Source organism: Leucopleurus acutus (genome assembly GCF_964270905.1).
Source record: "Leucopleurus acutus genome assembly, chromosome: 9".
Taxonomy (NCBI): domain Eukaryota; kingdom Metazoa; phylum Chordata; class Mammalia; order Artiodactyla; family Delphinidae; genus Leucopleurus; species Leucopleurus acutus.
Genome location: NC_139144.1, coordinates 81,040,040 through 81,062,691, shown reverse-complemented (window position 1 = coordinate 81,062,691; position 22,652 = coordinate 81,040,040). Strand labels below are relative to the sequence as shown.

Below are 22,652 nucleotides of genomic sequence, written 5' to 3'. Positions count from 1 at the left end.
TACACTAAAACTCTTTACATGTATGTTTTTTAGAGTTGGTTTTTCCCTTAAATAAATACCATATCAAAAATAAAGTTAAGCTGAAAATGTATATCATGTGATCATTTTTTATGATAATGATCCTCCATAAGGTAGATAAGGTACAGTTAAATATAATCAAAATTGCCAAAGCCTGAGGCTTTCAAAGCCTAGAGACTAAAGTATCATTGAGCATCACAATTTCTAAGACAGTGGAGTATATAGCCATCATATAATCTTTTACGATAAAATTGAAATATGACTTGTGTAACATTATTATTTTAAAAATTATTTTCAAGGAAAGAAATTTCCCCAGATTTATAGCAAAAGAGATGGAGAATATGTATATCGAAGAGTTGCGGTCTTCAGTGAATCTGCTAATGGCCAATTTGGAGAGTCTTCCAGTTTCGAAAGGTGGTCCAGAATTTAAATTACAAAAATTAAAACGTTCGCAGAATTCTGCCTTTTTGGACATAGGAGATGAGAATGAGATTCAGCTGTCAAAGTCCGACGTGGTGCTGTCATTCACCTTAGAGGTAAGTGGCTTTATCCCGTGTTTGCTTCCGGCAGTGTAAATGAGGCTACAGGGTCATTTCCGCTGACCTTGGTGGTAACGTTTCAAATTTAAAGCAATGTAGTATATTTTGAAGAAGTTAAATTATTCTTCATTTGCTAGACAATCAGAGTGTGAATGCAAATTAACGCAAATTGTCCTTTAAACGTAACAGTGGTGTTAGGGTTAAATAATAAAATAATACAAGTTTTGAGGCAAGTGTTCTTGGCGCCACCTAGGCTGGTGGAAATTTATTGGTAGAGTAAGCACTGAAACACGCTTGAGTGGAAATAGGATTTAAACACATAATTGAATTCTCTGTCATTTGGAAACTCCTTTCAAGCTTTTGGTTATTCTTGTTTTTAATCTGCTTTAACTACGAGATCATCTTTCTAGAATCAAATCGCATAAACCAGCTGTAGTGTACAGTATTGGTACTATAGATGATGAGAAGTAAAGACTTCTTCCTTTCTAGGATTTGCCGTTTCATTACAGGTACAGTAGATATCATTAAAAACAAACGAGAATAAATGTTGTGCATTTAAAATTGTGTTCCCCAAGACTTCAGAGTTTCATCCCTTTTATACAGATCACTGGAAACCAAAGACATTGATCCCTGACCCCTACCACTGCTCCCGTGGATATTTTTCATGATGGCATTTCCTCACTGCTCAACTCTGTATATGGGCTGATCCAGGGATATGTGTATGGGTTTATGCCCAACACCCGCACATACGCTTGCAATATCCAGCTTAAATTTTTAGCCTCTCAAAAATTCAAGCTTGTAACTCCTTTCTTGCGTTGTTATGTCCTCTCTCTGCTAGGTCCCAGTACTGCTGTTTGAGTTTGCTCGTTGACAAAGCAAAACATGTGGAGTCTTAGGAGGTACAGCTTTAGATTTTTTTGTTGATGCCTCTTACACTTGGCTTGCTTCGTTTATGGCAGAAAAAGCAAATGTCTGCTTCTGTTCTTTCCTCCACTTATTCAACTCTAAGAGAAATTCAAGCTTGAGGATAAGACAACTGCCTGTCTTTCTTCCCTTCCAGGCTAACATTTTCTTTGTAGGTTAATAGATTCAATTCAGTGTCAGGGTAGAAATAGGAGATTTTCTTCTGACTCCATACCCAGTTCAGGGATTAGCTAATAACTTTGCCAAGTGGCTTTGTTCCTGGGTTTCTTCTCAGTCTCTTTAACCTTATAACCTCAGGATGTTTAATTTGAAACTACATAGTATCTCAGGTGTAGAATTTCCCAATCATTCCTGCGTCAGGTTTCCTGCCAACTAACATGAAAACTGCCAACTCTTTTTTTCTTAAGGTTTTGTACAAAACAAAGTCAATTCTTTAATTACAGTCTAACTTTTCTAACAAGAGTTTGGCATTTAAATTCATTAATAATAAAAAATAATTTGGAAAGCAAATGATTTGTGTAATGTTTAAACCTACCATTATCTCTATAAGCATGAAGAACTGAAAACAGTTCAAAACACTTTCTCTTTTCTCTATTGTTTAAAAATCTTACACCATTGTTAAGTAATTAGCTTTTATGAATTGTCTTTCCCTTTTGAAAACAAAATTATGCTCATGAGTTAGTTTTTTTGTGAAACTATGAATTGTTATTCTGTGCTTCATTGCCAGTATGTTAAACAGGGTTGTTCAGTTAGCAATAAAAGGGTGTTAGGAGGATGAAATGAGTTAAAACTTCATTTTGCCATGATCTGAGAAGCTTCCATATTTTTACAATCGTTTTGACATCCTCTGTTACTGGGTCTATATGAGGCAGATATTTCCCTATCATGGCATAGTACAGATCTGTTCCATGTTGCCTACAGTATTTTAAAGAGGAGTTGTGTCTCACAACAAAATGAAGTCTCTTTCAGGGCAGACTACGCAGTGCTTGTCTATGGGACACCTGAGGGAATGGACCAGGTACCTCCTCCAGCCCCAAGGCCTCTGACCTCAGCCTAGCTAAATTGAATAATTATCTCTCGCCCATTATCCAGGCCTCGCTCATCAGACACCAGATTTCAGCCTAAGAAAACTCTGAAGGGCAAGCAGTTAATCCATTTTAAGGGTTTCACATTTCATCCGTCAGGCTTAGAGCTGGTCCAGTGGAGAAGGAGTTTTTCTAGGAACTGAAGTCTGAGTCAAAGGAATAAGTGCAGATTTGAAACACTGCTAAAAATTTTATCATTTCTTTAAAATTTCTACCCACTCCTCCCTTCTTGCACCACACCACCTAACATATAAATCAGTTATTTATTATATTTATTATTCATTATCTGGCTTTCTTTACTAGAATGTAAGCTTTAGGAAGTTAAAGTCCTTTTTTTTCTTTTTTGTTTACTGAGGTATCCCAGGAGCCTAAAACAGTGCCAACAGCCTAAAACAGTTGACTCAATAATTGTTTATTGAATTGGGAACTTTGATGGTATCCAAACACAGCAGTTAGCCTCACAAGATTACTCTTATGTCTCTTCATTTATGAAGCCTTCAGAGAGACTTATAAAGCAAGAGACAAGCTAACTCACAAAACACTAAGCCAAACAACGGTCTGTTACAATTTAATATTCGAGTAAGGTTAGGAAAACGTTCATCCATGAAGTTATGAGTCTGTTGTAAGGGGAATGGTGTCAGTGGCATGAATATAGTTGATGTTCACACTGAGTGTTTTAGGGCCGGCAGACCCTGTGACCTCCTCCGTGTTTGGAGGTACGTGTGTGGTCCCCCTATTCACCATACTGCTCAGCTGCCTTTACCCACAACCCGCACATGCCTGAGTGCCATGTAACTCTGTGGGCGGACAGTGCATTATCCAGAAGCGTGTTATCTGGTTTCATATTTTGTACATGCCTCCCTTCTTTATGCTTCTAGGATAACTTTGTTTTATCCTGATTACGTCAGTTATCCAGAGATCTGGGAAGAAAAGGCAGAACACAGATCAGCTTTATTTTCTGTAGTTTCATTATCAAGTTTTACTGGCAATTGGTTGAAACAGTTGCCTAAGATAACTTAGGTTAGTTGATGGTCCATGGAATTCTTAGCTGCCTTTATCATTAATGATTGAGACTAGCTGCACGTTTCAAATTCCTTTTGGAAGTCAGATCTGTAGAACTGTGTTTTATTTACTTATATGTGTGGATTCATAACAGAAGTTACGTCTTTTGAAAGTGGCAATTCTGCAGGATAGAACATTCCCGGAACAGACGGGAGCATTGTTTTGAGGGACAGAAAACTGTTTCACAACTCGTATGTTTTAGGAGGTCCTGTTTATAGTAGCTTTGTAGTAGAGGTGACAGAAATAGTGTTAAGCAGATGCTTCCTTTCTTCTCTCTTGCACTTTGGCTATTAAACACGCTACAGAAAGAGATGCAGGACAAACAGTCATATTCCCATATAGGAAACAGTGCCATCAGGATTTCTAGATTTATCTTGTGTACTCAATTCTGCTTCATGTTTAGTACTTCATCTAAACTTCCTTGAGTATTAGAGCGACTGTGAAAACTGTTACTATTATCAATTCTCATAGTCTGTTTTCAGTTGTCTTCATTTTAATTCATATGTTGGTATGCGTTTCAGTGTGACAAAATGACAAAAGCCTTGACTGGGGGAGGAAAATGGTTCTGAATTTGACCCGTATTTTTTGGTGATCAGTTTCCCATATGTTTTTATGAAAAAATGCAACAAAAATAATAGACATTTGTATTTACAAAAAAAAAGCTGTTGTACCAGAACTGAAAGGAAGAAAACTTCTTTTAAGATGGTTTGTTCCTTTGAGGTTTTTGCCTGAACTTTCATATCAGAACTCTATGAAGAGTGTAATGATTTTCATAATGTATTAAAAGATCAATAAATGACACACATCTTTTTTTTGTTTTGTTTTGTTTTGTTTTGTTTTGTTTTTGCGGTATGCGGGCCTCTCACTGTTGTGGCCTCTCCCGTTGCGGAGCACAGGCTCCGGACGTGCAGGCCCCGGACGTGCAGGCTCAGCGGCCATGGCTCATGGGCCCAGCCGCTCCACAGCATGTGGGCTCTTCCCAGACCGGGGCACGAACCCACGTCCCCTGCATCGGCAGGCAGACTCTCAACCACTGCGCCACCAGGGAAGCCCTGACACACATCTTTTTAGTGGATATTTTGGTAGCTACATGGCATGAATGATGCTATTAATCTTGTTTATACATATACAACAGGAGATCAGTACATGTGCATGTATAAAAAGGTCATTGAATATATTTTATTAATTTTGAGAATTTAGGAAACTGAATGATGCAAGTTTTGATTTTAAAAAACTATTATAAATGATATTTAGTAATAGTTATATTTTATGTGTACATCCAGTAAGAATGTTAGGTTATAATATTTTAAGATTGGCAGTCTTTTATACAGACATAAAAAGCACACTTGAAAACTATGTTTCCCTTTCCCCCAGGAGTTACAAATATATAAGGTAATATCAGTCTTTCCACCCTTTTCCAGTAGACTACATCAAATTGGTATATACCTTTAATGGATGGGGAAAATTGTTTTCCTTGTTAAGTTAATAGTAAGATATTCATTGCCAAGTTATATTTTCCATATTTTCATAAGGTAAACAGTGGCTATGAAGAAAATTCTTTTATAAATGCTAGTAGTCATATAAAATAAGTGAACATAGAAATTTTCTGACGTCATGTATGGATATCAATGAATTGGTGTGATGGTGACAGTGTCTACCAGTCGCCTTATGTGGAATTCAACCTGAATCCTTTTAACACATGCACTGAATTTTCATTAATGATTCTGCTTTGCCTCATGCAGACCTGCCATAATGTCTTTTCAGGCTCTGAGTTTATATCTCACTTACTTCATTGTGGCTCATATTTAGAGACTTGAATCTCTCATAACTGGCAGGAGATGCGTCTTCAGATACCAGACTTTCTCAAAATGTTACTTGCCTTCCATGAATAAAGGTGGATTATGAAGAAGATAAAATACCATGATATTGCCAGATAATGTTATCAGTTGGTCTTCCTAATCGTATGTGGTTCATACTGCCGTCTCTATTGCTAAGTGTTGTCAGTTTGACGAATCAGTGAAACGTTTTTCTTATCCTTAGATTGTCATAATGGAAGTGGAAGGTTTGAAGTCAGTCGCTCCCAATCGAATTGTTTACTGTACAATGGAAGTGGAAGGAGGAGAAAAACTGCAGACAGACCAGGCCGAAGCCTCAAGGCCACAGTAAGCCAGCTGAAAAAAATGTGTTTTTCTTCCCTCTTTTTTTTTTTTTTTTTCTGTACGCGGGCCTCTCACTGTTGTGGCCTCTCCTGTTGCGGGGCACAGGCTCCGGATGCACAGGCTCAGTGGCCATGGCTCACGGGCCCAGCCGCTCCGTGGCATGTGGGATCTTCCCGGACCGGGGCACGAACCCGTGTCCCTTACATCGGCAGGCGGACTCTCAACCACTGCGCCACCAGGGAAGCCTTTCTTCCCTCTTGAAGAAATGTGCTTTATCTCTTTGAAGAATCGTATGGTTTTACACTCTGAAACTGTTATTTGGCTAGCTTTGTCTCTACTGTGTTAGAATCAGTGTGTGCCTTTCTGGATAATGAGGCTATAATTAGAGCTATGCAGAATCCCTGTGTAGCACAAACAGAAAATCCAACATGCAAATGTGAAGCTAATTATTAGGCAATTAAATGTTTGTACGTCACTTGTAAGGAATGCATGTGTTGTTATCATGTGTTATTTAAAAGGCAGTGCTTGATCCTATTTCAGGTACTAGAAATGTAATCTATAGCTTTTCCATTTCTGTGTATTACAGCTCTGTGGTGGTGCTGAGGTAGATACCAGACAACGTCTTGGGATACTTTAGCGAGTAGGCTCGAGTTAGAGAACCGGTTAATGACTACCGTGCAGTAACTGGAGATGCTAAAGCTGTTCTTTGCTGGCAGTTTTATGTTTCAGATTCTGGGAGTGAGTTTAAGTTTGGAAGATGTTCTTTTTAACTGATTCAAACGTGGGAAACATCACAGTCTCTGGTAGAAATAACCACGTGGGCCAGGGGAATTTAAATGAAAATTGCCTGGCCTTCATTTGCACACTGCCTTTCGATGACACTTTTTCTTCCATTTAAACTTTATTTAGAATTTCGTACAGGCCTTAGGATTTTTGCCTTATAACGGTGTCCATATGTGGATTCTGCATTCAGGAAACCTCAACCTCTGAGGTTCTGGCTGAGCACTGGCTCGATGGAGATGAACGAGAAACTTTGATTTTCTTTGGGGCAAAGTCTAAGGAGGTATACAGAGAATTAAGTGTAACAGGACAGATGTGCACAGAGTGTTATGGGATTGAGAGGAAACAAACTGAAACTTCTCACCCTGCCTTCCAAAGCCCTACAGGTCTCCCCTGACCAGCCTCTCATTCCCTCTGGGGCCTCACCTTGTCTCTCTGTTCCCCCGGTCAGTTACCATTCCGCCTCCCTGGGCCTCACGAAGTTCCTCTCAGCCTTCTCTCATCATTGCACCTGCCTTTCCCTCTGCCTGCAGTTGCTCTGCCTCTTACCTTTTTTATAGCTGGATCCTTAGTACTGAGAAACTTAAACATCACTTGCTGAGAACAGCCCCTTCCTTTAGACAACGCAATGCTGAGGGGATATTTTCTGGCTCATCACTTGATAATTTTTAGATTCATCGGTTCCTCATCTGTGTATCTTGTACTGTTTCCCTTCCTCTGTCCTTTCGGACAGAGCTCTTGTCCTGTTGATCTTATGTCTTAGCACCTCGTAGGTACTCAGTCAGAATTTACTAATTCACGGTGAAGTGAAAATAATGAGGATAAACAGCTCTTTAAGAGGTTAAAAACCTCTCAAGAGGAGGCTGTGTGAGACAGAGAAACTGGGACCGTTTCTAGCAAGGCATATGGAGTCAAGGGAGGGGTTTGGTGTCTGTTTTAAAAATTAGCTGGTTTAGTGTATTCACAGTGTTATGCAACCATCGTCAATTTTAGAACATAGTCATCACCTCAGAGAGAAACTCCTTACCTTTTACGTATCAGCCTCAAATCACCTCAGCCTTAAGCAACTACTAATTGACTTTCTGTGTCTGTGGATTTGCCTTTTTGGGACATTTCCTATAAAAGGAATCATATATAACAATAATATGTGCTCTTTGGTGACTGGCTTCTTTCACTTAGCATATTTTCAAGGTTCGTCCATCTTGTGGCATGTGTGAGGACTTCATGCCTTTTTGTGGCTGAATGATATTCCATTGTATGTATGTACCACGTTTTGTTTATTCATCTAGGCTAATGAGACTTGGGCAGTTTCTACCTTTTGGCTACTGTGAATGATGCTGCAGTTAGGGCTGGTATACAAATACCCATCTGAGTACCTGTTTTCAGTTGTTTTGGGTATACAGCTAGGAATGAAATTGCTGAATGATATGGTCATTCTATGTTCAGCTTTTTGATAATCCGTCAAAATGCTTTTTCACAATGCACCATTTTATTTTCCCACCAGCAATGTATCAGAGTTAAATTTCTTCATATTCTCATCAGTGCTTGTTGTTTGACTTTTAAAAATATATAGCCATCCTAGTAAGAGTAAAGTGGTATCTTGTGGTTTTGATTTGCTCTCCTCTAATGACTAATGACGTTGATCATCTTTTCATATGCTGTAGTAGCCATTCATATAGCTTCTTTAGAGAAAGAAATGTCTATTCAAGTTTTTTGCCTATTTTTTGAGTTGTTTGCCTTTTGGTTGTTAAGTTGAAAGAACTATTTATATATTCTAGATACTAGACCCTTATCATATATATGATTTGCACATGTTTTCTTCCATTCTGTATATTATCTTTTCACTTTATTGGTACTATCTTTGGAAGCACGAAGTTTTACAACTTTAAGTCCAGTTTACCTAGTTTTTGTTTGTTGCTGTGCTTTTGGTGTCATATCTAAGAATCCAGGGCCAAATCCAAGGTCACAAAGATTTACCCCTGTGTTTTCTCCTAACACTGTCATAATTTCAGCCCTTACATTTGGGTGATTGACCCATTTTAATTTTTGTACATGGTATGATGTAGGGTGAAACTTCCTTCTTTTGTGTATGACAGTCCAGTTGTCCCAACACCATTTATTGAAGAAACTACTCCTCGTCCGTTAAATGTTCCTGGTACCCTTTGGAAAATCATTTGACGATAGATACATGGGTTTATTTATGGACTGTCAGTTTCATTTCATTGATATATCTATATGTCTATCCTTATGCTAGTACCACATTATCTTGATTACCATTGCTTTGTATTGAGTTTTAAGATCAGGTGTGTGAGTCTTCCAAATATGTTCTTTTTCAAGATTATTTTGGCTATTCTGGTTTTCCTTATGAATTTTAGGTTCACTTTGTCAATTTCTGCAAAAATTTTGTAAATATCACCAGCTTGGATTCTGATAGGAATTGTATTGAATCTGGGGTCAGTTTGGAGAGTATTGCCAACTTAACAATATTAAATCTTCCTACCCAGGAATGTGGGCTATCTTTCCGTGTATCTAAATCTTTAATTTCTTTCAACAGTGTTTTGTAGTTTTCAAAGTATGTTTTTTACTTCTTTGGTTAAGTTTATTGCTAGTATTTTTATTCTTTTTGATGCTATTATTAATGGAATTGTTCTTTTAAATTCACTTTTGGATTTTCATTGCCAATGTATAGAAATACAGTTGATTTTTTGTATATTAATTCCATACCCTTGCTGAACTTGTTTATTCTAATAGTACTTTTTTACTGGATTTCTTAGACTTCTTACTATATGTCATTTGCAAATAGTGATTGTTTTATTTCTTACTGTCCAATCTGAATGCTTTTTATTTCATTTTTTGCCTAATTGGCCTGACTAGCACCTCCAGTACAATGTGAAATAGAAGTGGCAAGAAAAGACATCCTTGTATTCCTGATTTTAGAGGAAAAGCATAGTCTTTCATCATTAAACATGATGTTACCTGTGCCTTTTACATAGATGCCCCTTATCAGTTTGAGGGAATTCCTCTCTATTCCTAGTTTGAGTGGTTTTTTTTCCATGAAAGGGTGTTGGATTTTGTCAAATGTTTTCTCTGCATCTATTGAGATGACCATATAGTATTTGCCTTTTGTTCTATCAATATGGTACGTTACATTATATGCTTTTGGTGGGGGGGGGTGTTAAACCAACCTTGCATAATTGCCACTTGGCCGTGATGTATATAATTTTTTTTTTTTTTTTTTTTTTTTTTGCGGTACGTGGGCCTCTCACTGTTGCGGCCTCTCCCGTTGTGGAGCACAGGCTCTGGACGCGCAGGCACAGCGGCCATGGCTCACGGGCCCAGCTGCTCCGCAGCATGTGGGATCTTCCCGGATTGGGGCACGAACCTGTGTCCCCTGCATCAGCAGGCGGACTCTCAACCACTGTGTGACCAGGGAAGACCCTATAATTATTTTTGCTACTGGATTATTTTCTCTAGTATTTTTAAAATCTATATTCATAAGAGATTGGTCTATAATATCCTTTTTTTTGTTGGCATCTATCTGATTTTATATTGGCCTCATAAAATTCTTTTACTTTTTGGAAGGATATGAAGAATTGGTATTAATTATTTTTTATGTGTTTGGTAGAATTACCAGTAGAACCATCTGGAGATAGATTTTTCTTTGTGGGTATTTTCTGGTTACTAATCCTGATTATATAGTGAACCATAATAGCCCTGCTAGGTTGGGTTCTTGGTGAGAGCCCTCTTCCTGCCCTACAGATGGCTGCCTTCTTGCTGTGTCCTCACATGGTAAAGAGACAGATCTCATTTCTCTTCATCCCATAATAAGGACGCCAATATTCTCATGGGTCTCCACTCCCATGACCTCATCTGAGCCCACTTACCTCCCAAAGGCCTCGCCTCCAAATACCATCACATTGGGGATTAGGGCCTCAACATATTAATTTGTGGGGGGGGGTGTCACAAACACTACCCTACTCTAGTACTCCGTGATTTCTCAAGGGAGTGCAAATGCCCTTAGAATCTCAATGTCATGATGTTTTTACAGAATCTTTTCTTAAAGTTTTACTGAGGTATAGTTTATATAGCATAAAATTCTTTTACTGAAATTTAGATGATTTTTAATGAATTTATACACTTGTGCCACGATCATCACAATTCAGTTTCAAAACACATTATTTCACAAAGTTGCCTCATTCCCATTTGCAGTCTTACTCACTTCCAAGAAAACACTCGTATGCCTTCTAGCTCTGTCATTTTTTTTCTGAACACTTCATATAAATGATATGCAAAATGTAGTCTTTTGTATCTGGCTTCTTTTCACTTAGCATAATCTCTACAAAGTCTTTTATTTAATTGATACTTAAATATTTGGTCAATCAAATGAGTTAATTTTTACATAAGTAGTTATTTTAACAATAATTTTTTCCACAAATAGTAAAAGTTTTCACAGAATACGTCTCATTTTATTTCTAATAAACTCAATGTATTCATAAAGAGATGCTACAATAGGGAACATATACATGCATAATTTAAATGAATTAAAACACTTGTGAGTTAGAGAGAAAATATTACAGTTAAGCCTCCAATACGCTTTTGATTACTCTTTTCACAAGGAAATTTGGCTAAAATATCTTACCTGTTTCTTCAGGCAGACTGAGTTAACTTTTAAAAAGAATTAAAAGATTTTTGTTTTTCATTGTATCCCAGGGGCAGATTTCCTTAAAAATGTATCTCCTGAATGCTGACCAACTGCAGCTTTTCAGCAGTGGGGTGACTTTTATCTTGAACTCATCTTGCACAACAGGAAAGAGATTCGTCTCCTCCATCATCATAGTGAATTATGCCTTGGACACGTTTTCTAAATCTTATTGCTTCAACACTTTGTGCTTTGTTGGAGATCAATTCATTCTTCTGTCTGATACTAATTAAGGTGCCTTATTTAGTCCATATTTCCAATAAATGTAATCACGATTTCTAGCCATTGCTTATTTCATTCTTGTAATTCAGATTTCCTGCCAGCAGTTAACGTGGAAAACAGCATGTGAGGTTGGTACATGACTTAGAATATGGAACCTGGGATCTAATAAAAGTGGTGTTTAGAGACAAGTTTGATTTGTGAAGAGTGGTAGTGAGGTCATCTATTAAAGTTTTTTTTTTAATTTTGATTTTTTAATATAGGGAAAGGAATGTAGACAAATGGTATTTTCAGTGGAGAAAATTCTATTACTTCTGAATTTTTAAGTCATCGTTTCATAGTCTCTCGGTCAACCAGGGAAAGTTTTGTTCTCTATGAATGAGGTACAGAAGCATTGTTGCTCCACTTTTATAGCTTCCTACCATTTCCAGACGTTTCATTATTTCAGTTTTAGCCCATACCCTTAACGATACCAGCTGAAAGGAAGTGGAGGGGTAGTCAGACGACAGCTGGAGCTGAAAGAGGGGTAGGGAGTGACTTGTCACGGTCATGTAGTGGTCACCAATCTCCTGATACGTAGTGATCTTAAAGCACTTTCCCTGCAGATGATGAGCATCCTTTGAGTGCCTAAAAGCATAAAAGCTAATAATACCCTATGGAGGGCCAAGTTAGACCTTGGTTCTGGGGAAGTAGAAGGAAGGAAATGCGTTGTTAAAAACAAATCAGGAACTTGGGGGAGCAGGGAATGGGGAGTTGCTATTTGAGGAGCTTAAAGTTTCCGTCATGCAAGATGACTAAATTCTAGAGAGCTGCTGTGCAACATCACACCTATAGTTAACGATGCTGCATCATACTCTTAAGAATTCTTTAAGACGGTTGATCGCATGTTAAATGTTCTTGCCACACACAAGAAAAGATCCTGGGGAAGCAACACTGTGTTTTGCTGTACTCTCTATCTCGTTCATCCATAATGCTGTTTTATTAAAGACCTTTGAAGGTTAATTGGTCTCTGTCCCCACCCCCCCTTCAAAGTAATAAAACAGAGAGGCAGGGAGCAGTAAGAAAAACTGATGAGTTGCATCATTAGAGAAATATATTTATGGTTTTTAGTATAGAACATTCTTCTACCTCATGAAAATGATGGGAAACACAGGCTTCACTACCCGTTTCTGGAAACTTTAAATTCTGAACCATAATTGTAATAATCTGTGAAACTATTGAAAGAATATTGCCACTATAAATGGAAAGCTTATCAGAATGACAAGCTACTAGGACAAGTGTTTAAGAGAGATTAAATACAGATTTCAAATAAACCAATAGAAAGGTAACCGTGCTTTTTAAAAACATAGTAGTTTTCATTTTAATTTACTAATGCCAGCGTTAGTTTTGAAGTGTAATTCATCAGCCAGCTACTCTTGCTGATGAGAGAGAGAATATGCTACATTTTTAAATGATCTATCAAAAAGGATGCCTGTTTTTAATGAATCAAAAGGAAAACACTCAGACAGCACACAAGTTTCATCTTTTATCATTTCCATCTTTAAAAATATGAGGTTCCTTCCTCTTACGTAAATTCACCAGAAATAACATTTCTCGAAAACTCATACTGCTGGTGCTGAAGAAAATGAGGCCTAAAGAGACGAACACTGGCCATATACAGAAACTACGTTCATGGAGAGTTTATTTGCAAGTAAAGGAAGCTAATGTGTGGATCCTCATAATTCGTGGCATCTGAATTAGAGGGGAAAATGTGATCGATTAAGATTCCAGATGCTTGCTGAAGAGCACTGATGGAAAACAGCAGTGAGAGAGCTTGGGAGAAAGTGTATATAACTGTGATTATCAACATCTCGAGGATGGATTTGCAGCTTGTAAATAACTGCCCCTTATAATCCGTGACTTTTTTCCAGAGCAGTGTTTTGCAGTTGCTTTCATCATTATTTTATTTGATCTGGATAGCCAGTTTATTGCACGGGATAAATTTGGCAAAGTGTAAGTAGCAAAAAACTTAACTTCTCTTCTGGTACGGCTCTCAGACGTGCTCCAGGGTCACCCTCCCCTGCCCTTGGGAGAGATCTTGGCAGAAACCATAGCTTTGCTGCCCATTTTCAGGTATTAAATAACATGTTCGGGTATTAAAATTTCAGACCACTTTAAGTCAAAACCTACCCATTTCAAAAGGGTAGGGTTTTCCTTTCCTTCCTCCCAGCTTTCCCAGAAACCTGCCCGGGGGAAAGGGTGCTGCTCTCTGTTCCTCACATGCTGCTTGTTTTGCCTGCTTGTATGCTCTTTCTACCAGTTTTGGGTAGGGTGGAGGTGGGGATGAGGGGAAGAGGTGAAGGGGCAAAATGTCTTTTAATGTAGCTACTCTTTGTAATCCTCTCTTGGGTAGCAAATGCCTTCTGTCATGGGGAATGTACACATTTAACTTTTCTCTGGTGCACTTCCTGGGAGACACACCTCGTGCTGCCCGGAACTACTGACATCACACCCTTCCGTCCTAGAATGATGCATCCTCTAGCTGCCTTCCTTCTGCTTCCCCTGAGCTACTGCTTTAATAACATCACCCACATATCCTCTTCCTGCTTGAATTTAACTTTCTTAGCAGATGGCTCAAGTAAATTGGAAGCTCCTTAAAGACAAAGGCTCTATAATATACCTCCTGGTTCCTGTCTAGCACCAGCCGCAAGTAATATGGCTCATGGAAGTTTTTTTCTCTACTATTTAGAGTATTAAAAAATACAGTCTCTCAGTAGGTGTCAGGCTATGACACTTGAGCCAGTACCTACCCTGATTAACACGATGTTTAGTCCTCATTCTCACACCCCGAGCTCCCATTTTTCTAGAAATTCCTTGGAAAACATATTCACTTTAAAGGGCCATTTCTTCTGCTTCTGTCTGGTAACTTGCGGCTGGGATTCAGGATCTCTTCCAGATCCTTGCTGTGCTGACTACCCTGAGATGGGGGACCACCTGCGTAAACAAGATGACTTGCCAAGGGATAGACAGGCACAAGTTCAGTTTTAATAGAATTGATATATGATTCCTCTAGTTCAGAAGTCCTCTCCCCTAAAGCCCTTCTTTCTAGGAAAGAACCTGCTAAACGCAAGTTCTCTCTCAAGCCGCTTTCAGTCTCCCTTCCTTGACTTTACAAAAAAAGGTACACCTCTAACCCAACTTGAGTCTTAACCACGGTGTGTTTGTTCTGGAGTGGAAAAAAACCTCCACATCACCTTTCAAAAGGAAAAATTTAGATGTTCCTGTTAGTTTTGGGAAAGCAATTTACCTGTGATGTAATAAATCCTCCTGTAAATTAGATGGCGTCTATTTCTCTGCTTTCAGCAAAGTTTATTTAAGTTTTATTTATTTATTCAAGGACTACATCAAACTAGAAAGTGTCTGCACAGCAAAGGAAACAATCAACAGAGTGCAAAGGATTTATTCAAGTTTTCAGCTGCTGAATGATGGAGAAATAGTTTTTGCTTATCAATCACTGTATTATTTTGGGACAATCAAATAGGACGGAAGCAAACAAATTGATAGACATTGCTATAATAGTGTCCCATCTACTTATTTTCTTAGAGCTTACAACAGAAAGAATGAATTTCTGGGTTAAAATTGACGCTGACCTGTCTCAGTGTATCAATAGAATTAAGCTGTGGTCACCCGTGGGTATGTGTAGGCTTAAGCCTTTTTTAACTGAAAGTTTGTACCCTTTGATCAAAGGGTACAAACTTTTCCTTTCCTTTTCCTCCACCCCCAAGGCTCTGGTAACCATCATTCTACTCTGTTATTACGAGTTTGACTTTTTTTTGTTTTAGATTCCACATATAAGTGAGATCATGCAATATTTGTCTTTCTGTGTCTGGCTTATTTCACTTAAAGTAATGTCTTCCAAGTACTTCCATGCTGTTGCAAATGACAGGACTTCCTTCTTTTGTAAGGCTGTGTGATATTATATTGTATGCATATACATTTCCTTTCTACGATGGATATTTAATTTGTTTCCCTATGCTGACTACTGCGAATAATACTGCAGTGAACATAGGAGTACAGATATCTCTTCCAGATGAGGATTTTATGTCCCTGAGTATATACCCAGAACGGGGATTGCTGGATGGTTTGGTAGATCTACTTTTAATTTTTGGACAAACCTCAGTACTGTTCTCCATGGCAACTGCACCATTTTATATTCCTACCAACAGTGTTACCAGGCTTCCAATTTTTCCAAATCCTTACCAGCACTTGTTATCTTTTATTATGTAGAAAATAGCCATCCTTAACGTGTGTGATGTGACATCTCATTGTGGTTTTGATTTACATTTCCCTGATGATTACGGATGTTGACCATCTTTTCATATATCTGTTGGCCATTTGTATATCTTCTTTGGAGAAATGTCCATTTATGTCCTTTGCCTATTTTCTCATTGGGTTTTTTGTTTGTCTGTTTGCTTGCTTGCTATTGAGTTGTATGAGTTCCTTATATATTTTGGATATAAACTCATTATCAGAGATACAGCTTGCAAGTATTTTCTCCCATTGCATAGGTTGCCTTTGCACTCTGTTGATTGTTTCCTTTGCTGTGCAGACACTTTCTAATTTGATGTAGTCCTGCTTGGATGTTTTTGCTTTTGTAGCTTGGGCTTTTAGTGTCATATCCAAGAAATCATTGCCTAGACAAATGTCAAGGAGATTTTCCACTGTGTTTTCTTTTAGGAGTTTTATGGTTTTATGCCTTATGTTTACATCTTTAATCCATTTTAGTTGATTTTTATGTGTGGTGTAAGATACACCATCTGCATATGGATATCCAGTTTTCCCAGCACCATTTATTGATGAGATCATGTCATGTGCCAACAGACAATTTTACTTTTTCCTTTGGGTTTGGATGCTTTTTATTTTTCTTGCCTAGTTGTTTTGGCCAGGACTTCCATTATTATGTTGGATAAAAGTGGTAAGTTTGGCACCCTTGTCTAGTTCCTGAACTTAAAGGAAATCTTTCAGTTTTTTGCTGCCGAGTATGATACCTGTGGGCTTGTCATATACGACTATTATAATGTTGAGGTATATTCCAGAAGGAAATATATGTATTCCCTCCCTCTCTCTTTCTTACTCTCCACCTCCCATGTTGAGCCTTACAATGATTGAAAAAATATATAAAAAAATGGTCAAGCATTAAAATATAGTAGGCTAAAATTCTAAATTTATGAGGGGTAAGGAGAATCAAAGTATAAGTTCAGGGCAAAAAAATAGTGTCAAATTTCTGTTAAAGAGGAGTTGTACAGGTGTGTTTTTTTTTGAATGGACAATGGTGGAATCATTTTGCTCTGATAAATTCCCTTGGATCCACTTAAGAATGATATCACTGTTTCAAATTAAATGTCAATGTTTCCAACACACCAGAAATTATACCCTTTGCAACTCTTTAAATTTATATTTAAAAATTCTAGATGTCAATTTAAAAAATGTGTGAAGAGGGTACATAATTTTTCAAAACTATTTTAGGAAGTTCATGAGGAAAAGGTTGAAGGCCGCTTTTCTAGGACATGTAGTGTTCTGGAGCCAGACCAAGTCCTGTGGTCAAAAGACTTTACTGTTGCTGTGTTTCAGATGCAGACTGCTTAGCCCAGACAGAAGAAATGCCTTTATTCTTAGCTGCTCCTGTCCTAGAGTACAGACCGGCAGCCAAAGAGATATCTTTGGGGCTCACTTCCACCAGTGCACATCTTCACCCAGACCAGGTCCAGCACCTGGTGGGCAGCAGTGAAGGACCTATGTTCTCTTGAGACACGTGCACAGTAATCACTACTTAGAGCATTGCTGTGAAGAGAGAGTGGGAGTAGTACATGTAAAGGATTTTCCAGGATCCTCAGAACAGTCAAGGAATGAGAAGAATGCTAATAAGTAGGAAAGACATTTTATGAAACCTGTATAGCATTTGGTGTGAGTTCGTAAAATAAGTTCATATTTTCAGAATTTCAGCAGAATTTATAATATTTAAAAATAGAAAGAAATACATTAGAAATGAAATAAGTTGGAAAGGGAGTAAGATATTTTAAAATTCAGATTTCAGGATTTTAAAATGTTAATTTCAGGGTGATGATAGTGGATATGTAACATGGCTCGAAGCCAAAGAAGGAGACAAATCAGAGGGTAAATCTCAGCTTCACCCCAGGTTAGCCATGTTGTCATGTGTGTGTTTCCTCATTGGTAAAATGGGGACAGTAGTGCCTATATCAAGGATTGTATTGTGAGTTAATTGACATAACGTATGCAGGAACACTCGACCATGCTCTTCTGCTTTTGCCTCTCCCCATATACTCACCAGTTTTTGTTATAGCCTTTGCTTTTCAGTTTTTTAAATCTTGTGTTCATTTCCTACTTTCTTTAAACCTTTTCTCGTAGCACCCTGCTTTCAAGTTGAGAATTTTCAGGAGGGGGCTCATAGTTGAAGAAAAATTCAATGCCGCTGACAACATGAAAGAACATTTTATGAAGCGAAATTTGCTTCTGTCTCCTGAGTCCCGTCTGAGATTTTTGGCTTGGGTGTTTTCATTGTCATGCAATATTTATTTGATGAGAACCCCATGACCAATTTTTTTTAGATTTGAGAGTTAGTTTCAATCAAAAAGAGGTCGTTTTCAACATGAATAATGCTCCAGTGTCAGTTTGAAGGAACAACATTCTTCGGTTGTCATCTATTTACTATCAATATTGGGTTTGTTTCTCAGTTGATGTCATTGAAGATTTATATCTGCTCTGGTAAAATGCAGCTGTCAGAGGATCACTAGCTCTGAGCAGCAGAGTGTTCTGCCATTGTTGACGGTAACTTCGCAGCCGCGTCTCCCATGTTGGCACCGTGTTAATACATTATGTGCAGGGCACTCAAGCGTGACCTGTACTAGAGCCGTGGAATAGAAATGCAGCTGGGGACTCCCATTACAACTGACGTGTGCATCAGTAAAAGAAAGGCTAATCCTAAATTCAGTGCAACTTATATAACTGGGATTGTTTCAGATACAGGGAAATCTAGAACAGTTGGGAAAAATATCCTGCAACCCTTTGCAGGCTCTCCCTGGAATGAAGGGAATACAGAAGGTTGTTTCTGCAAATCAGAGTGTTCAGATGGCCTTGGTGACCGGGAGATGCACGCAGAGTCAGGGTCAAAAATGCGGTATGGTCATGCCTCTGTACGTGAGAGCAGGGTGCTTCCCCTTGCCTTTCTCTGCCCAAGAAATGTGAATGATGTTCTAAGACCAGTTCAGCTTGGTGCAGGTTTTGCACCCAGGTTGATCTCAGCACACTCTCCTTTTATTAGCACTTTTTACTTAAACATAGTATAATATAATACATAAACATAGTATAAATATATAAACATAATACCACATATAATAATGTATTTTATTTTTTACATTCATCCTAATGCTGGTTTTATATTCCTTCATAGGAAAACTCATTTTGGGGTAATATCCATAATATGTATGTATACATTATTATATAGAGATTTTTTTAAGTTAGGTAACTGTATGAAATATAATTGCAGTAGTTGTAATGAGATCAAGACTGACATTCTTTGCAAGTAAAAATTATTTTTTATTGTAAGAATACACACACAAAAAAAAACATGAGATCTCTTCCCTTAATAAATTTTTGAGGGCCCAATACAGTACTGTTGACTATTGGCAAAATGTCATACAGCTGATGTGTAGAATTTATACTGAACTGAAAATGTCTGTTGAACAGCAACTCCTTTTTCCCTTCCCTCCAGTCCCTGGCAACTACCATTCTACTCCCCGTTTCTATGTATTTGACCATGTTAGATACCTCATATAAGTGGAATCATGCACTATTTGTCCTTCTGTGACTTAGCTAATTTTACTTATAATGCCTTCATGGTTCATCCATATTGCCACATATGGCAGAATTTCATTCTTTTTTAAGGTGGAATAATATTCCATTGTACATATATAAAACATCTTTGTCCATTCATCCATTGATATACATTTAGGCTGTTCCGTATCTTAACTATTGTGAATAATGCTGCAGTTAACATGGGAGTATACCTCTTTGAAATCCTGATTTCGGGTCTTTCATACACACACACACACACACACACACACACACACACACACCACACACACACACACACACGCACCCCCACCCACCCACCCACCCACCCACCCAGAAGTGGGATTGTGTTGGGTCATATGGTAATTCTGTTTTTAATTTTTTGAGGAACCTCCATACTGTTTTCCATAGCAACTGCACCATTTTTTATTCCCACCAGCAGTGTTCCAAGGGCTCCAATTTCTCCACATCCTCGCCAGCACTTGTTATCTTTTGGGTTGTTTTAGATAATAGCCATCCTAACAGGTGTGAGGTGGTGTCTCATTGTGGTTTTGATTTGTATTTCCCTGATGATTACTGATGTTGAGCAAATTTTCATATACCCGTTGGCCATTTGTATACATTCCTTCGAGAAATGGCTGTTTATGTCCTTTGTCCATTTTATAATCAAGTTACTTGGTTTCTTTCCTACTGAGTTGTATGAGTTCCTTATATGTTTTGGGTATTAACGCATTATCAGATATACTGTCTGCAAATATTTTCTCCCATTCCATAGGTTGCCTTTTTCACTCTGTTGATTGTTTCCTTTGCTTTATAGGAGCTTTTTCAGTTTGATGTAATCCTAGTTGGCTCTTTCTGCTTGTTGCTTATACTTTTAGTCTCATATCCAATAAATCATTACCTAGACTAATGTCATGAAACTTCTTCCTATGTTTTCTTCTAGGATCTGTTTAAATTCAGACCTTACATTTAAGTGCTTAATCCATTTTGACTTGATTTTTGTGTGTAGTGTAAAGTAAGGGTCCAGTTTTATTCTTTTGCATGTGACTATCCAGTTTCCCCAGCACTATTTGTTGAAGAGACTACATTTTCTGCATTACGTATTCTTTTTTTTTTTTTTTTTTTTGGTGGTACACAGGCCTCTCACTGTTGTGGCCGCTCCCGTTGCGGAGCACAGGCTGCGGACGCGCAGGCTCAGCGGCCATGGCTCACGGGCCCAGCCGCTCCGCGGCACGTGGGATCCTCCCGGACCGGGGCACGAACCCATGTCCCCTGCATCGGCAGGCGGACTCCCAACCACTGCACCACAAGGGAAGCCCAAAGTTACACTTTCTTTTTTTTATTTTTTTATTTTATTTTTTTTTGCAGCATGTGGGATCTTCCTGGACCGGGGCATGAACCTGTGTCCCCTGCATTGGCAGGCAGTCTCTCAACCACTGCGCCACCAGGGAAGCCCCTGCATTACGTATTCTTGACACCCTTGTGGAAGATAAGTTGATCATACAATATATGTATGGGTTTATTTTTGTTCTTGCCGTTCTGTTCCAATGGTCTATGTTTCTGTTTTTATGCCAGTACCATACTGTTTTAATTACTGTAGCTTTGTTATGTGTTTTGAAATCAAGACGTGATGCCTCCAGCTTTTTTCTTCTTTCTCAAGATTGCTTTGGCTATTCAAGGTCTTTTGTGGTTCCATTTGAATTTTAGGATTTTTTTCTATTTCTGTTCAGAAAAATGTCACTGGAATTTTGATAGGGATTGCATTGAATTTGTAGATTGCTTTGGATAGTATGACCATTTTAACAATATTGATTCCTCCAACCTGTGAACATGGGATATCTTCCCATTTATTTGTGTTGTCTTTAAATTCTTTCATCAGTTTTATATCATTATCATTCTGTAAGTCATTCACATCCTTGGTTAAGTTTATTCCTAAATATTTTGTTATTCTTGACACTGTTGTGAATGGGATTGTTTTCTTAATTTCTTCATGGATAGTTGTTAGTGTACAGAAATGCAGTTGGTTTTTGTGTATGTTGATTATTCTGCAGATTTATTGAATTTATTAGTTATAACAGTTTTTTGTGTACTCTTTAGTGTTTTCTACATATAAGATAATGTCATCTGGATCATTTTACTTCTTCCTTTCCCATTTGTATCCTTTAAAACAATTTTTTTTCCTAATTGCTCTGGCTAGAATTTTCATTACTATGTTGTATAAAAGTGGACAGCCTTGCCTTGTTTCTGATCTTAAGGAAAAGTTTTCTATTTTTCACCATTGAGTATGGCATTAGCTGTCTGCTTGTCATATACGGTCTTTATTATATTGAGTAAATTCCTTTTGTACTTAGTTGATCTTTTATCATAAAAGTATGTTGAATTTTGTCAAACATTTTTTCTTCCTCTGTTGCAATGATCATGTGATTTTTATCCTTTGTTCTATGAATATGCTGTGTCACATTGATTTGTATATGTCAAACCATTATTGCATCCTAGGAATAAATCACACTTGGTCATGGTGCATGATCCTTCTAACATCCTGTTGAATTTGTTTTGCTGGTATGTTGTGAGGACTTTTGTATCTGTGTACCTCAGGGATATTTACCTGTAGTTTCTTTTCTTGTAGTGTCTTCGTCTGGCTTTGGTATCTGGATAATGCTGGGCTTTTAAAATGAGCTTCAAAGTGTTCTCTTTAATTTTTTGGAAGAGTTTGAGAAGTGATTAGCATTAGCTTTTCTTTAAAATTGTGGTATAATTCACCAGTGAATCCATCTGATTCTGGGCTTTTCTTTGTTGGGAGGTTTTTGATTACTAATTCAATCTCCTTGCCAGTTATAAGTCTGATCAGATTTTCTTTTTCTTTACGTATTGGTCTTGGTAGGTTGTATGTTTCTAGGAATTTATCCATTTCTTCTGGTTATCCAACTTGTCGGTGTATAATTGTTCATGGTAGTCTCATATGATTCTTGTGGCATCAGTTGTAATGTCCCCTCTTTCATTTCTAATTTTGAGTCTCTCTTTATCCTACATAGTCTAACTAAAGATTCATCAACTTAACAAATCTCTGCTTAAACCACCTATGCAACATTTTTTTCCCCTGCTAAGGTACTTTTATTCATGACAGTGACTCTCCTTATTAAATTTTACTTATGAGATATTTTGTCACTAGTTTATTTAGTAAGATTAATTACAAGCTGATTATTTTTAAATTAATGTATTTTCAAAAATCATAATTTCTAAGCCTTTCTGTTTAGAAGGAAGTAGACACTTAAATAAATCTAAAGTAGTGACAATTATCAGATAACTTTTGCTGAATGAG

At 37.8% G+C, this 22,652-nt stretch overlaps 1 protein-coding gene across 5 annotated transcripts in view; it reads left to right on the top strand.

Moving 5' to 3' along the window:
• CADPS2 (calcium dependent secretion activator 2) overlaps positions 1-22,652 on the top strand; it is a 484,769-nt gene that overhangs the window by 177,471 nt on the left and 284,646 nt on the right. For all 5 annotated transcript variants that reach the window (XM_082846689.1, XM_082846688.1, XM_082846687.1 and 2 more), the window contains exons 5-6: positions 318-554; positions 5,669-5,790. In XM_082846689.1, the coding sequence (XP_082702815.1) occupies positions 318-554; positions 5,669-5,790 (359 nt within the window). The remainder of the gene's footprint in view (positions 1-317; positions 555-5,668; positions 5,791-22,652) is intronic.